This window comes from Salmo salar, chromosome ssa25 (genome assembly GCF_905237065.1).
Source record: "Salmo salar chromosome ssa25, Ssal_v3.1, whole genome shotgun sequence".
Taxonomy (NCBI): Eukaryota; Metazoa; Chordata; class Actinopteri; order Salmoniformes; family Salmonidae; genus Salmo; species Salmo salar.
Window position 1 is genome coordinate 45035277 of NC_059466.1, and position 15503 is coordinate 45050779.

The 15503-nt window shown below is 46.0% G+C and overlaps 1 protein-coding gene across 1 annotated transcript in view; it reads left to right on the plus strand.

The window, feature by feature from the left end:
* Nucleotides 1–15112, plus strand: part of LOC106586841 (protocadherin-17) — a 50273-nt gene extending 35161 nt beyond the window's left edge. Inside the window, exon 4 of the mRNA XM_014174553.2 lies at nt 13821–15112. Coding sequence (XP_014030028.2) covers nt 13821–14431 — 611 coding nt within the window. The 3' untranslated portion in view covers nt 14432–15112. The remainder of the gene's footprint in view (nt 1–13820) is intronic.
* The last annotated feature ends 391 nt before the right edge of the window (nt 15113–15503 follow it).

The window sequence follows — 15503 nt, forward strand, 5'->3', positions numbered from 1 at the left end:
TACTGTTGTCATCACGTGGACAGTACTGTTGTCATCATGTCCCTGGACAGTACTGTGGTCATCAGGTGGACAGTACTGTGGTCATCATGTCCCTGGACAGTACTGTGGTCATCAGGTGGACAGTACTGTAGTCATCATGTCCCTGGACAGTACTGTTGTCATCAGGTGGACAGTACTGTTGTCATCAGGTGGACAGTACTGTTGTCATCAGCTGGACAGTACTGTGGTCATCATGTGGGCAGTACTGTAGTCATCATGTCCCTGGACAGTACTGTGGTCATCAGGTCCCTGGACAGTACTGTTGTCATCAGGTGGACAGTACTGTTGTCATCAGGTGGACAGTACTGTTGTCATCAGGTGGACAGTACTGTTGTCATCAGGTGGACAGTACTGTTGTCATCAGGTGGACAGTACTGTTGTCATCAGGTCCCTGGACAGTACTGTTGTCATCAGGTGGACAGTACTGTTGTCATCAGGTCCCTGGACAGTACTGTAGTCATCAGGTGGACAGTACTGTTGTCATCAGGTGGAGAGTACTGTAGTCATCAAGTGGACAGTACTGTAGTCATCAGGTCCCTGGACAGTACTGTTGTCATCAGGTGGACAGTACTGTAGTCATCAGGTCCCTGGACAGTACTGTGGTCATCAGGTCCCTGGACAGTACTGTTGTCATCAGGTGGACAGTACTGTAGTCATCAGGTGGACAGTACTGTAGTCATCAGGTCCCTGGACAGTACTGTTGTCATCAGGTCCCTGGACAGTACTGTAGTCATCAGGTCCCTGGACAGTACTGTTGTCATCAGGTCCCTGGACAGTACTGTTGTCATCAGGTGGACAGTACTGTGGTCATCAGGTGGACAGTACTGTAGTCATCAGGTGGACAGTACTGTTGTCATCAGGTCCCTGGACAGTACTGTTGTCATCAGGTGGACAGTACTGTTGTCATCATGTCCCTGGACAGTACTGTAGTCATCAGGTGGACAGTACTGTTGTCATCATGTCCCTGGACCGTACTGTAGTCATCAGGTGGACAGTACTGTGGTCATCAGGTGGACAGTACTGTTGTCATCAGGTGGACAGTACTGTTGTCATCATGTCCCTGGACAGTACTGTGGTCATCAGGTGGACAGTACTGTAGTCATCAGGTGGACAGTACTGTTGTCATCAGGTCCCTGGACAGTATTGTTGTCATCAGGTGGACAGTACTGTAGTCATCAGGTCCCTGGACAGTACTGTAGTCATCAGGTGGACAGTACTGTAGTCATCAGGTCCCTGGACAGTACTGTTGTCATCAGGTGGACAGTACTGTAGTCATCAGGTCCCTGGACAGTACTGTAGTCATCAGGTCCCTGGACAGTACTGTGGTCATCATGTCCCTGGACAGTACTGTAGTCATCAGGTCCCTGGACAGTACTGTAGTCATCAGGTCCCTGGACAGTACTGTAGTCATCAGGTCCCTGGACAGTACTGTTGTCATCAGGTCCCTGGACAGTACTGTGGTCATCAGGTGGACAGTACTGTAGTCATCAGGTGGACAGTACTGTAGTCATCAGGTGGACAGTACTGTTGTCATCAGGTCCCTGGACAGTACTGTTGTCATCAGGTCCCTGGACAGTACTGTGGTCATCATGTCCCTGGACAGTACTGTTGTCATCAGGTCCCTGGACAGTACTGTAGTCATCAGGTCCCTGGACAGTACTGTTGTCATCAGGTGGACAGTACTGTTGTCATCAGGTGGACAGTACTGTTGTCATCAGGTCCCTGGACAGTACTGTTGTCATCAGGTCCCTGGACAGTACTGTGGTCATCATGTCCCTGGACAGTACTGTAGTCATCAGGTCCCTGGACAGTACTGTAGTCATCAGGTCCCTGGACAGTACTGTTGTCATCAGGTGGACAGTACTGTTGTCATCAGGTCCCTGGACAGTACTGTAGTCATCAGGTGGACAGTACTGTGGTCATCATGTCCATGGACAGTACTGTTGTCATCAGGTCCCTGGACAGTACTGTAGTCATCAGGTCCCTGGACAGTACTGTTGTCATCAGGTGGACAGTACTGTTGTCATCAGGTGGACAGTACTGTAGTCATCAGGTCCCTGGACAGTACTGTTGTCATCAGGTGGACAGTACTGTTGTCATCAGGTGGACAGTACTGTAGTCATCAGGTCCCTGGACAGTACTGTTGTCATCAGGTGGACAGTACTGTTGTCATCAGGTCCCTGGACAGTACTGTGGTCATCAGGTGGACAGTACTGTAGTCATCAGGTGGACAGTACTGTAGTCATCAGGTGGACAGTACTGTTGTCATCAGGTCCCTGGACAGTACTGTTGTCATCAGGTCCCTGGACAGTACTGTGGTCATCATGTCCCTGGACAGTACTGTTGTCATCAGGTCCCTGGACAGTACTGTAGTCATCAGGTGGACAGTACTGTAGTCATCAGGTCCCTGGACAGTACTGTAGTCATCAGGTGGACAGTACTGTTGTCATCACATCCCTGGACAGTACTGTGGTCATCAGGTGGACAGTACTGTTGTCATCAGGTCCCTGGACAGTACTGTAGTCATCAGGTGGACAGTACTGTGGTCATCATGTCCCTGGACAGTACTGTTGTCATCAGGTGGACAGTACTGTTGTCATCAGGTCCCTGGACAGTACTGTAGTCATCAGGTGGACAGTACTGTGGTCATCATGTCCCTGGACAGTACTGTTGTCATCAGGTGGACAGTACTGTTGTCATCACATCCCTGGACAGTACTGTGGTCATCAGGTGGACAGTACTGTTGTCATCAGGTCCCTGGACAGTACTGTAGTCATCAGGTGGACAGTACTGTTGTCATCACATCCCTGGACAGTACTGTGGTCATCAGGTGGACAGTACTGTTGTCATCAGGTGGACAGTACTGTTGTCATCAGGTCCCTGGACAGTACTGTGGTCATCAGGTGCCTGGACAGTACTGTGGTCATCATGTCCCTTGACAGTACTGTTGTCATCACATCCCTGGACAGTACTGTTGTCATCACATCCCTGGACAGTACTGTTGTCATCACATCCCTGGACAGTACTGTTGTCACCAGGTGGACAGTACTGTGGTCATCAGGTCCCTGGACAGTACTGTGGTCATCAGGTGGACAGTACTGTTGTCATCAGGTCCCTGGACACTACTGGTGTCATCATGTCCCTGGACAGTACTGTTGTCATCAGGTGGACAGTACTGTTGTCATCACATCCCTGGACAGTACTGTGGTCATCAGGTGGACAGTACTGTAGTCATCAGGTGGACAGTACTGTTGTCATCAGGTCCCTGGACAGTACTGTGGTCATCAGGTCCCTGGACAGTACTGTGGTCATCATGTCCCTGGACAGTACTGTTGTCATCACATCCCTGGACAGTACTGTTGTCATCACATCCCTGGACAGTACTGTTGTCATCAGGTGGACAGTACTGTTGTCATCAGGTCCCTGGACAGTACTGTTGTCATCAGGTGGACAGTACTGTTGTCATCAGGTGGACAGTACTGTTGTCATCAGGTGGACAGTACTGTGGTCATCAGGTCCCTGGACAGTACTGTTGTCATCAGGTCCCTGGACAGTACTGTGGTCATCAGGTGGACAGTACTGTTGTCATCAGGTGGACAGTACTGTAGTCATCAGGTGGACAGTACTGTGGTCATCAGGTCCCTGGACAGTACTGTGGTCATCAGGTGGACAGTACTGTGGTCATCATGTCCCTGGACAGTACTGTTGTCATCAGGTGGACAGTACTGTTGTCATCAGGTCCCTGGACAGTACTGTGGTCATCAGGTCCCTGGACAGTACTGTGGTCATCAGGTGGACAGTACTGTTGTCATCAGGTCCCTGGACAGTACTGTAGTCATCAGGTGGACAGTACTGTAGTCATCAGGTGGACAGTACTGTAGTCATCAGGTCCCTGGACAGTACTGTAGTCATCAGGTGGACAGTACTGTGGTCATCAGGTGGACAGTACTGTAGTCATCAAGTGGACAGTACTGTTGTCATCAAGTGGACAGTACTGTAGTCATCAGGTCCCTGGACAGTACTGTAGTCATCAGGTGGACAGTACTGTAGTCATCAGGTGGACAGTACTGTTGTCATCAAGTGGACAGTACTGTAGTCATCAGGTCCCTGGACAGTACTGTGGTCATCAGGTGGACAGTACTGTAGTCATCATGTGGACAGTACTGTTGTCATCAAGTGGACAGTACTGTTGTCATCAGGTCCCTGGACAGTACTGTTGTCATCAGGTCCCTGGACAGTACTGTAGTCATCAGGTGGACAGTACTGTTGTCATCAGGTGGACAGTACTGTTGTCATCAGGTGGACAGTACTGTGGTCATCAGGTCCCTGGACAGTACTGTTGTCATCAGGTGGACAGTACTGTTGTCATCAGGTGGACAGTACTGTAGTCTTCAGGTGGACAGTACTGTTGTCATCAGGTCCCTGGACAGTACTGTGGTCATCAGGTGGACAGTACTGTTGTCATCAGGTCCCTGGACAGTACTGTTGTCATCAGGTGGACAGTACTGTTGTCATCAGGTGGACAGTACTGTTGTCATCAGGTGGACAGTACTGTTGTCATCAGGTCCCTGGACAGTACTGTGGTCATCAGGTGGACAGTACTGTTGTCATCAGGTGGACAGTACTGTTGTCATCAGGTGGACAGTACTGTAGTCATCAGGTGGACAGTACTGTTGTCATCAGGTCCCTGGACAGTACTGTGGTCATCAGGTGGACAGTACTGTTGTAATCAGGTGGACAGTACTGTAGTCATCAGGTGGACAGTACTGTTGTCATCAGGTCCCTGGACAGTACTGTTGTCATCAGGTCCCTGGACAGTACTGTGGTCATCAGGTCCCTGGACAGTACTGTTGTCATCAGGTCCCTGGACAGTACTGTAGTCATCAGGTGGACAGTACTGTAGTCATCATGTCCCTGGACAGTACTGTTGTCATCAGGTGGACAGTACTGTTGTCATCAGGTCCCTGGACAGTACTGTGGTCATCAGGTGGACAATACTGTAGTCATCAGGTCCCTGGACAGTACTGTTGTCATCAGGTGGACAGTACTGTTGTCATCAGGTGGACAGTACTGTTGTCATCAGGTGGACAGTACTGTAGTCATCAGGTCCCTGGACAGTACTGTTGTCATCAGGTGGACAGTACTGTAGTCATCAGGTGGACAGTACTGTAGTCATCAGGTGGACAGTACTGTTGTCATCAGGTGGACAGTACTGTAGTCATCAGGTCCCTGGACAGTACTGTAGTCATCAGGTGGACAGTACTGTTGTCATCAGGTCCCTGGACAGTACTGGTGTCATCATGTCCCTGGACAGTACTGGTGTCATCATGTCCCTGGACAGTACTGTTGTCATCAGGTGGACAGTACTGTGGTCATCAGGTGGGCAGTACTGGTGTCATCATGTCCCTGGACAGTACTGTTGTCACCAGGTGGACAGTACTGTGGTCATCAGGTCCCTGGACAGTACTGTAGTCATCAGGTGGACAGTACTGTTGTCATCAGGTCCCTGGACAGTACTGTTGTCATCAGGTGGACAGTACTGTTGTCATCAGGTCCCTGGACAGTACTGTTGTCATCAGGTGGACAGTACTGTAGTCATCATGTGGACAGTACTGTAGTCACCAGGTGGACAGTACTGTGGTCATCAGGTCCCTGGACAGTACTGTTGTCATCAGGTCCCTGGACAGTACTGTGGTCATCAGGTGGACAGTACTGTTGTCATCAGGTGGACAGTACTGTAGTCATCAGGTCCCTGGACAGTACTGTAGTCATCAGGTGGACAGTACTGTGGTCATCAGGTCCCTGGACAGTACTGTGGTCATCAGGTCCCTGGACAGTACTGTGGTCATCAGGTGGACAGTACTGTTGTCATCATGTCCCTGGACAGTACTGTTGTCATCAGGTGGACAGTACTGTTGTCATCACATCCCTGGACAGTACTGTAGTCACCAGGTGGACAGTACTGTGGTCATCAGGTGGACAGTACTGTAGTCATCAAGTGGACAGTACTGTTGTCATCAAGTGGACAGTACTGTAGTCATCAGGTCCCTGGACAGTACTGTAGTCATCAGGTGGACAGTACTGTTGTCATCAAGTGGACAGTACTGTAGTCATCAGGTCCCTGGACAGTACTGTGGTCATCAGGTGGACAGTACTGTAGTCATCATGTGGACAGTACTGTTGTCATCAAGTGGACAGTACTGTTGTCATCAGGTCCCTGGACAGTACTGTTGTCATCAGGTCCCTGGACAGTACTGTAGTCATCAGGTGGACAGTACTGTAGTCATCAGGTGGACAGTACTGTTGTCATCAGGTGGACAGTACTGTTGTCATCAGGTGGACAGTACTGTGGTCATCAGGTCCCTGGACAGTACTGTTGTCATCAGGTGGACAGTACTGTTGTCATCAGGTGGACAGTACTGTAGTCTTCAGGTGGACAGTACTGTTGTCATCAGGTGGACAGTACTGTTGTCATCAGGTGGACAGTACTGTTGTCATCAGGTCCCTGGACAGTACTGTTGTCATCAGGTGGACAGTACTGTTGTCATCAGGTGGACAGTACTGTTGTCATCAGGTGGACAGTACTGTTGTCATCAGGTCCCTGGACAGTACTGTGGTCATCAGGTGGACAGTACTGTTGTCATCAGGTGGACAGTACTGTTGTCATCAGGTGGACAGTACTGTAGTCATCAGGTGGACAGTACTGTTGTCATCAGGTGGACAGTACTGTTGTCATCAGGTGGACAGTACTGTGGTCATCAGGTCCCTGGACAGTACTGTTGTCATCACGTGGACAGTACTGTTGTCATCAGGTCCCTGGACAGTACTGTAGTCATCAGGTGGACAGTACTGTTGTCATCAGGTCCCTGGACAGTACTGTTGTCATCAGGTCCCTGGACAGTACTGTGGTCATCAGGTCCCTGGACAGTACTGTTGTCATCAGGTCCCTGGACTGTACTGTAGTCATCATGTCCCTGGACAGTACTGTTGTCATCAGGTGGACAGTACTGTTGTCATCAGGTCCCTGGACAGTACTGTGGTCATCAGGTGGACAATACTGTAGTCATCAGGTCCCTGGACAGTACTGTTGTCATCAGGTGGACAGTACTGTTGTCATCAGGTGGACAGTACTGTTGTCATCAGGTGGACAGTACTGTAGTCATCAGGTGGACAGTACTGTAGTCATCAGGTGGACAGTACTGTTGTCATCAGGTGGACAGTACTGTAGTCATCAGGTCCCTGGACAGTACTGTAGTCATCAGGTGGACAGTACTGTTGTCATCAGGTCCCTGGACAGTACTGGTGTCATCATGTCCCTGGACAGTACTGGTGTCATCATGTCCCTGGACAGTACTGTTGTCATCAGGTGGACAGTACTGTGGTCATCAGGTGGACAGTACTGGTGTCATCATGTCCCTGGACAGTACTGTTGTCACCAGGTGGACAGTACTGTGGTCATCAGGTCCCTGGACAGTACTGTAGTCATCAGGTGGACAGTACTGTTGTCATCAGGTCCCTGGACAGTACTGTTGTCATCAGGTGGACAGTACTGTTGTCATCAGGTCCCTGGACAGTACTGTAGTCACCAGGTGGACAGTACTGTGGTCATCAGGTCCCTGGACAGTACTGTTGTCATCAGGTCCCTGGACAGTACTGTGGTCATCAGGTGGACAGTACTGTTGTCATCAGGTGGACAGTACTGTAGTCATCAGGTCCCTGGACAGTACTGTTGTCATCAGGTGGACAGTACTGTGGTCATCAGGTCCCTGGACAGTACTGTGGTCATCAGGTCCCTGGACAGTACTGTGGTCATCAGGTGGACAGTACTGTTGTCATCATGTCCCTGGACAGTACTGTTGTCATCAGGTGGACAGTACTGTAGTCACCAGGTGGACAGTACTGTTGTCATCAGGTCCCTGGACAGTACTGTAGTCATCAGGTCCCTGGACAGTACTGTTGTCATCAGGTGGACAGTACTGAGGTCATCAGGTGGGCTACTTTCCACTCCATTGCTATGAGCTGTGTGTTTGTGGTATGCCCAGGAAGACAGAAATGGTTGCCAGGGGGATGTGTGTGTGTGTGTGTGTGTGTGTGTGTGTGTGTGTGTGTGTGTGTGTGTGTGTGTGTGTGTGTGTGTGTGTGTGTGTGTGTGTGTGTGTGTGTGTGTGTGTGTGTGTGTGTGTGTTGTCAGGGGAAACGGCAGTGCCAGACTCTGTGGGATGTGTAAATTCAATCCCACCTTTGTGGAGCACATATTTCTGAATGTTATTCTCCAGACCCTGTCCAAAGACCAATCAAATGGAACGGTATTGAAAGAGATGTTTCATATGTGCAGAACGGAATTGACACACAGGACAGATCCTTTCTTGACTGTAATGTCAATTAATTTATAGACCTGCATAAGATAAATGCAAAGAACAGGGTCAATGCATTTAATATGAATAGCTTGTGTTATGGATTTTTTTCTGATCTACTCAGAGTCTTTGGTTGTACAAAATGTTGTTTTAAAGCTAAACTAATTGTTACACTAAATGGTTACTGTAAGGGTTGGTCAGTTTTATATTGAATTGACATGCAGTTTGCAGACAGTTGATCCTCTAGGGCAATCGGTTTCTGGTATGATGTATATGCTCTATAGGCCTAAAGTGCCCACATTGTGAGTTGTAGGTTGATGTGTTCTTTACCTGGAGAGGATCATATGGAATAATTGTTTAAACTTAGTACAAAGTCACCACAAACCCTAACAACAGGGTGGATTGAGTATTGTTTTTGAATTTTCACCTTTATCATAGACTCCTTTCAGCTTTGATACAGGCGATGAATGCACCAATAGCTGTCCCCCTGGAAATCTGTATTGTCTCCAGGAGCTTCTAGCTGCGTACGTATCGGGCGTCTCTGTTGCTAGGCTTTTTCTATTTACCACCACCAGGCAGGTTCTTTGTCTTTGAAAACGTTTTTTTTTTTTTTCAAGCTTAGCCGTAATACCACCACCCTTGTGATCCCTTTAAATGGCTTCTTTGTGTCCCTGGCTTTTAACAAGCATCCACAAGGCACACGCCTGCAATTGTAGACCCATTAAAGATGATTAGTCTTGGAACTCTATGGTGCTTTAAGAGATTTTAATTACACTGACTCTGGCAGGTACATGGCAAAACACAGCCAGATGTCTACTCTGGCTATGTTTTGTAAGATCCCCCACAATGTCTTTAGAAATAGCTACAGTACAGCTGTTCTCTCTTAATTTGACCACTCTGTTGTCGCTAAAATAAATCCTGCGTCACAGGAAATGCTAATGTGTATTTGAGTTATAAAAATGCTTCGAAAGTGTGGTGGCTAATTTCTGCATTACCAAATGAGGAGAGTTACAAACTTCACACACCAGTCAGAGTTATACTTAAACTACATATTTAATAATTAAGAGCTTTTGCAAAATCACTTTGACTTTCAATGATGCGCCATCTCTAATGACCCATTGAAAAGTGTCTACACAAAAGTACAAAGATCTTTTATAGCCAAGATACACCCCTCTCAACGTACATGACAAACCACAGATACATAGAATGGGTCACAAGGTTAAGTTTTGTATGAAAGATATCTATAAAACATAGCAGACAGCAACTGCTGTGTCAACAGTTTTCATTGTATATACCAGTGTCTGGTCCTCCTACTCCAAACTGGAACCGTCTCTCCCTGGTACGGTATAGAACAGAACCATTAGCTCATGTTATCTGGAATGCTCTTTTAGGCTTTATTACCCAAAGACATCGTAAATCTCCTATGTCAGTGCTATCTCATAGAGGCCCATCCTCAGTAAGACATACACACATATGTAGACAATGTTCCATTCTGTCCTCCTTCCTTCCTGATATTCTGCATAGCACCAGGGATATATGAAAGACAAGCCTGACCTCTCCCCTCTCCGGATACATTCTAATGACATGTATCTCACATAAGCATATTATGCAAATAAAACATCTTAATCATCTATGTTACCCAACTAATTCGGATTCATCCGCCACAAAAGTTTCGAAATTCAACAATTTCAGACTTAATTTGCACTAACGAAAAATGTATCAACCCCTAAAAAAAATGTTCATTAATTATAATCCACATAATAATGAACATTTCGTGTTACTGCAGGAATATTTTCCTGCTGTGAGAAACTGGTCAAATTAAGATCCTACATCTCTATGTACAAAGGGAAGGTCCTAACATATGGTTGGTCTGTGTTGTGTGAGACATGGCAAATCCCCATACCTTCCACCACTAAAAGATGTATCTTGGCAAGGGGTGTGCAACTCGTTTGACACAAACACACTAACTTTGATAACAAAGAGATATTGTTTCAGTCAAGGTGAGAGTCTTCGCCTTTAAGCTGTGAAAATAAACTATCACTGTGAGTCAAGGTATGATAGTTTCCTATATTTAACCACTTTCCATATGCATTGCAAAATAAACATAAAATGCCTTGTTGGCACCTCTCTCAACAGGTGCTCAACCAATATATCAATTCTTAATTGTCTGAAGTCATTTGAATTCAACACACATAGTGAGAAGGCAATGTAACACTGGCTTTTTAGTCACCACAGTCATAAAAACTGTAGTCCAAAATATCAACTGTGCAAACGCTTCCATGAACCTTTTCAATATACAGACCTCTCTCTCTACATCATTGTCAAAGACCAGTTTCTTTACAGTGTGGATAGCTACCTTTAAAAATACATTTCAATTTGTCTCTTTCCTGGTCGTACTGCCTATGTTGTGGTTGTTATACAGTGTCCTCGGAAGGTATACAGACCCCTTTACTTTTTCCACATTTTGTTACGTTACAGCCTTATTAAAAAATGTATTAAATAGTTGTTTTCCTTCATCAATCTGCACACAATACCCCATAATGACAAAGCAAAAACAGTTTTTTAGAATGTTTTGCTAATTTATATAAAAAAAAAGATTAAATATCACATTTACATAAGTATTCAGACCCTTTACTCAGTACTTTGTTGAAGCTTTACAGCCTCGAGTCTTTATGGGTATGACGCTACAAGCTTGGCACTTATATTTGGAGAGTTTCTCCCATTCTTCTCTGCAGATTTTCTCAAGCTCTGTCAGGTTTTTTCTTCAGGTCTCTCCAGAGATGTTCGATTGGGTTCAAGTCCGGGCTCTGGCTGGGCCACTCAAGGACATTCAGAGACTTGTCCTGAAGCCATTCCTGCGTTGTCTTGTATGTGTGCTTAGGGTCGTTGTCCTGTTGGAAGGTGAAACTTCGCCCCAGTCTGAGGTCCTGAGCGCTCTGGAGCAGGTTTTCATCAAGGATCTCTCTGTACTTTGCTCCATTCATCTTTTCCTCGATCCTGACTAGTCTCCCAGTCCCGGCCGCTGGCTTCCGTCTGGTCACTCTACCATAAAGGCCTGATTGGTGGAGTGCTGCAGAGATGGTTGTCTTTCTGGAAGGTTCTCCCATCTCCACAGAGGAACTCTTGAGCTCTGTCAGAGTGACCATCGGGTTCTTGGTCACCTCCCTGACTAAGACCCTTCTTCCCCATTTGCTCAGTTTGGCCGGGCAGCCAGCTCTAGGAAGAGTCTTGGTGGTTCCAAACTTCTTCCATTTAAGAATGATGGAGGCCACTGTGTTCTTGGGGACCTTCATTGCTGCGGAAATGTTTTGGTACCCTTCCCAGATCTATGCCTCGACACAATCCTGTCTTAGAGCTCTAGGGACAATTCGACCTCATGGCTTGGTTTTTGCTCTGACAGACACTGTCAACTGTGGGACCTTATATCGACAGATGTGTGCCTTTCCAAATCATGTTCAATCAATTGAATTGACCACAGGTGGACTCCAATCAAGTTGTAGAAACTTCTCAAGGATGATTTCATGGAAACAGGATGCCTCAGGCCTCCGGCCTGCCACAAGGAGTCACTAGAGCACAATGAGCCAAGGAAATCCCCCCAGCCAAACCCTCCCCTAACCCGGACAATGCTGGGCCAATTGTGCGCCGCCCCATGGGGCTCCCGGTCACAGCCAGCTGTGACACAGCCTGGGATCAAACCCAAGGCTGTAGTGGCGCCTCAGCACTGCAATGCAGTGCCTTAGACCGCTGCACCACTCAGGAGGCCATTTGGAGTGTTTTATAAAACATTCACAGAATGAAGACTTTTAATATCAATGCTAGATTATTTTGGGTTAACTCTTTTGAGCTCCAAGGACAGATGGAAATTCATTTCCTTAGGCATTAATCATCCAAAAACATTTCTGAGATCTAAACCTATAATCTTGTGTTCTCTGTCCATGGAATTAGTCCACTGCGCCACCAGGATGGAGCTAGGATGGCATGTTTTTTAAGCTTACAAAGCTGTTCATTTTAGTCTATTCAAACAGACCTCATTTCAAAGAAACAAGCACTCATTAAGGCCAATTAGTGGGCGAGGCCAACAAATCTGAACACACTTAACAAGATAGAGGTTAGAGAGAGTTTTATTGATGCTGAGAATGGAATGTATATGTTTTTAAATAACCATAATAACCATGAATAGAACCATGAGGAAACCTGTAGGAAACGTTATGCTGAAGTACTGAAATTCCCATAGAAGAAAGTTGTTTATTAACGTTCTCTGAACTATTTGAGAACATGGCTTTAGATGGAACAATGAGGAAACCTGTAGGAAACGTTATGCTGAAGTACTGAAATTCCCATAGAAGAAAGTTGTTTATTAACGTTCTCTGAACTATTTGAGAACATGGCTTTAGATGGAACAATGAGGAAACCTGTAGGAAACGTTATGCTGAAGTACGGAAATTCCCATAGAAGATTGTTGTTTCTTAACATTCTCTGAACTATTTGAGAACATTCCCAATGTCAAACCAGTTGGACAGCATTCCTAGAACATTGCCAAAATTTAAATTAAATCTAACCATGTTTGAAGTTTTAGGAAATGTTCTGTTAAAGAAATGAAATAACAAGAATAAAAGTTTTTTTGTCAAGTTCCTTAAATGTGCTGAGATTATTCCAAAGCCAAGCAACTATCCTGCAACATTCCCAGAAAGTTGTGGGAATGTTGTTTGGTAAATAACCATAGGACAACCACGGTCTCACCAAGCTCTAAGAAACATATGGTTCTCAGAACATGATGCGCTAGCTGGGATGCTTGTCAGAACACTATGTGCTAGCTAGGATGGTTCTCAGAACACTATGTGCTAGCTAGGATGGTTCTCAGAACACTATGTGCTAGCTAGGATGGTTCTCAGAACACTATGTGCTAGCTAGGATGGTTCTCAGAACACTATGTGCTAGCTAGGATGGTTCTCAGAACACTATGTACTAGCTAGGATGGTTCTCAGAACACTATGTGCTAGCTAGGATGGTTCTCAGACTTTTATGTGCTAGCTAGATTGACTGTAATCTGTAGTTAGTCTGCCTTGCTGGATATGCCTTCAAAAGCACAGGGATTGTAATGTGTGGGATCCATGTTGCAGTTTTGCCAAATCTAACTGTTTCTTTTGATTTAGTATGCATTTTGAATTCACATTTTCTCTTGATCGTAGTCCTGACAGACTGGAAATTGGAGTGGTTGTACTAATTCCCTAGAAATGATTTAATCATTCTTCTATAGTTTTTATTTGAGTAGGTTTGGGAGGACATATGGGGTCTCTAGTGCTGAGATTGAGCTGGCTCTGAATTACATTTTATTATTTAATTTGAATATTTGATAATACCTCAAATGCACCCATCCCTTTGTAAAGTGATTGTCATTTAATAGCAACTTTTTAACTCTTTCTTTAGGACAAGGCAGATCTGTTCACTGCACAGATGAATGTCGTGCACTGGGCCATTCTGACAGATGCTGGATGCCAAAGTTACGGGTAGGAGGCCAAGCAGACAGCGGCGATAATCGCACCGACCTTTTCATCCCAGTGGGAATGGAGGCCACGACGGAGACAGAGATTTATGGCAGCCTCAACCGCAGCGCAGCCAGAAAAACCCTCAGCACGTTCGGCAAGGAGCAGCGGGACAGCACCATCCTAGTGGCCAACATCAAACCCTACTTCAAGTCTCAGCGTGCCCGCAGTCCCCAGTTGCAGGAGTGCTCCTCTGCGTCCAACAGCCCCACCAAAGGGAACACACCCCTGGACTCCCACACCAAAGGGCCTAGGGAGGAGGTGGGGAGGGACGGGGAGGGGGGCTCAGACAGCAGTGCCTATGGACCCCCAGACGGCCAATGTTCACCGCCCCATACGGAATTGGAGGAGCCGTCATACATGGCTTGCGACCTCAGGCCCAAGTCCCTGTCAAACAGCCTTATCCACAGCTCTGAGATCAGATCTGGGATCATCAGCCAGGAGTGTGGGGGGATGGAGTGTGTCAGTCCAAACCAGCGGGACTCTGGGGACTGAAAGGTCAGGGTCTGGGCCTTGCTCTCATCTGGGTGCCGTGTGATGAGGTCACAGATGAATGACGGAAGGGTAATTTATGTTCACCCAGGAAGGTTCCAGACATTGTACTGTATAACCAAAAACCATCAGACATTAGCTCTGTCTTTTTTTTAATTCTGTGGTTTGTTGTTAAAAGTAAAGAAAAACATGTATGTCCATGGTTCTGACTGCTGTGAGCAGAAGGGGAAGAAAATCATTGCTTTCATGCTATTATGTGTTTTCATGCTATACTGTTCAATTTAGATGTCCGTGTTTTACACAATTCAAGCTCCAATTTTGTGAGGTTGTTGAACGAATTGCTGCTGTGAAGGTATTGAGTCCTGTCTGCTTTTGTTAAGTGATATGCTTTTGTCTTCACTTACTGTAGTGTATGAAAAACACCCGCTTGGATTTATGATTTAAGTGAAATACAACGTGAAGTGTCTTATGAACGTTTAAATGCGACTCTGCTCTGGTAAACCAGGGAATGTCCCTTTTCATAAAAACCATTTGAGGTTGCTGATAAATCAAGCCGTTTTTTACAAATGTATTTGTAATTTTATCGTCGGTTTATGTGCAAAAAAAAGCTGAGCTTTCAAGTGAATATGAGCTACTGTACTTGTGTATTGTATTAAATTTGTATACACACGTGCTACAGCGGAACACAGCATGTCATTCTTTTTTGACAAATGGTGCCTCTAAAGCTGTCAAGCTTTATTCTGCCTGAGGATCATAATTATCTCTCTAAGGTGTGGTTCAAGGGCCGACATGATTTATCTTGCTTAATCAACTGTCAGAAAAGGCTACAACCCCACAAACACACACCAAAACGAGCCGTGACTATTTACAATAGCGGTCGAGACCCCACTCTAGTTAACTTGATATTATCATACTCATTATGCGATCATGACTCTTACCACAGTCACCTTTCTTTTTAACACCAACTAATTATCTTTAACAGCAACTAATTATCTTTAACAGCAACTAATTATCTTTAACAGCAACTAATTATCTTTAACAGCACATAAATTAAATCAGACCTTATGAAGTGGTT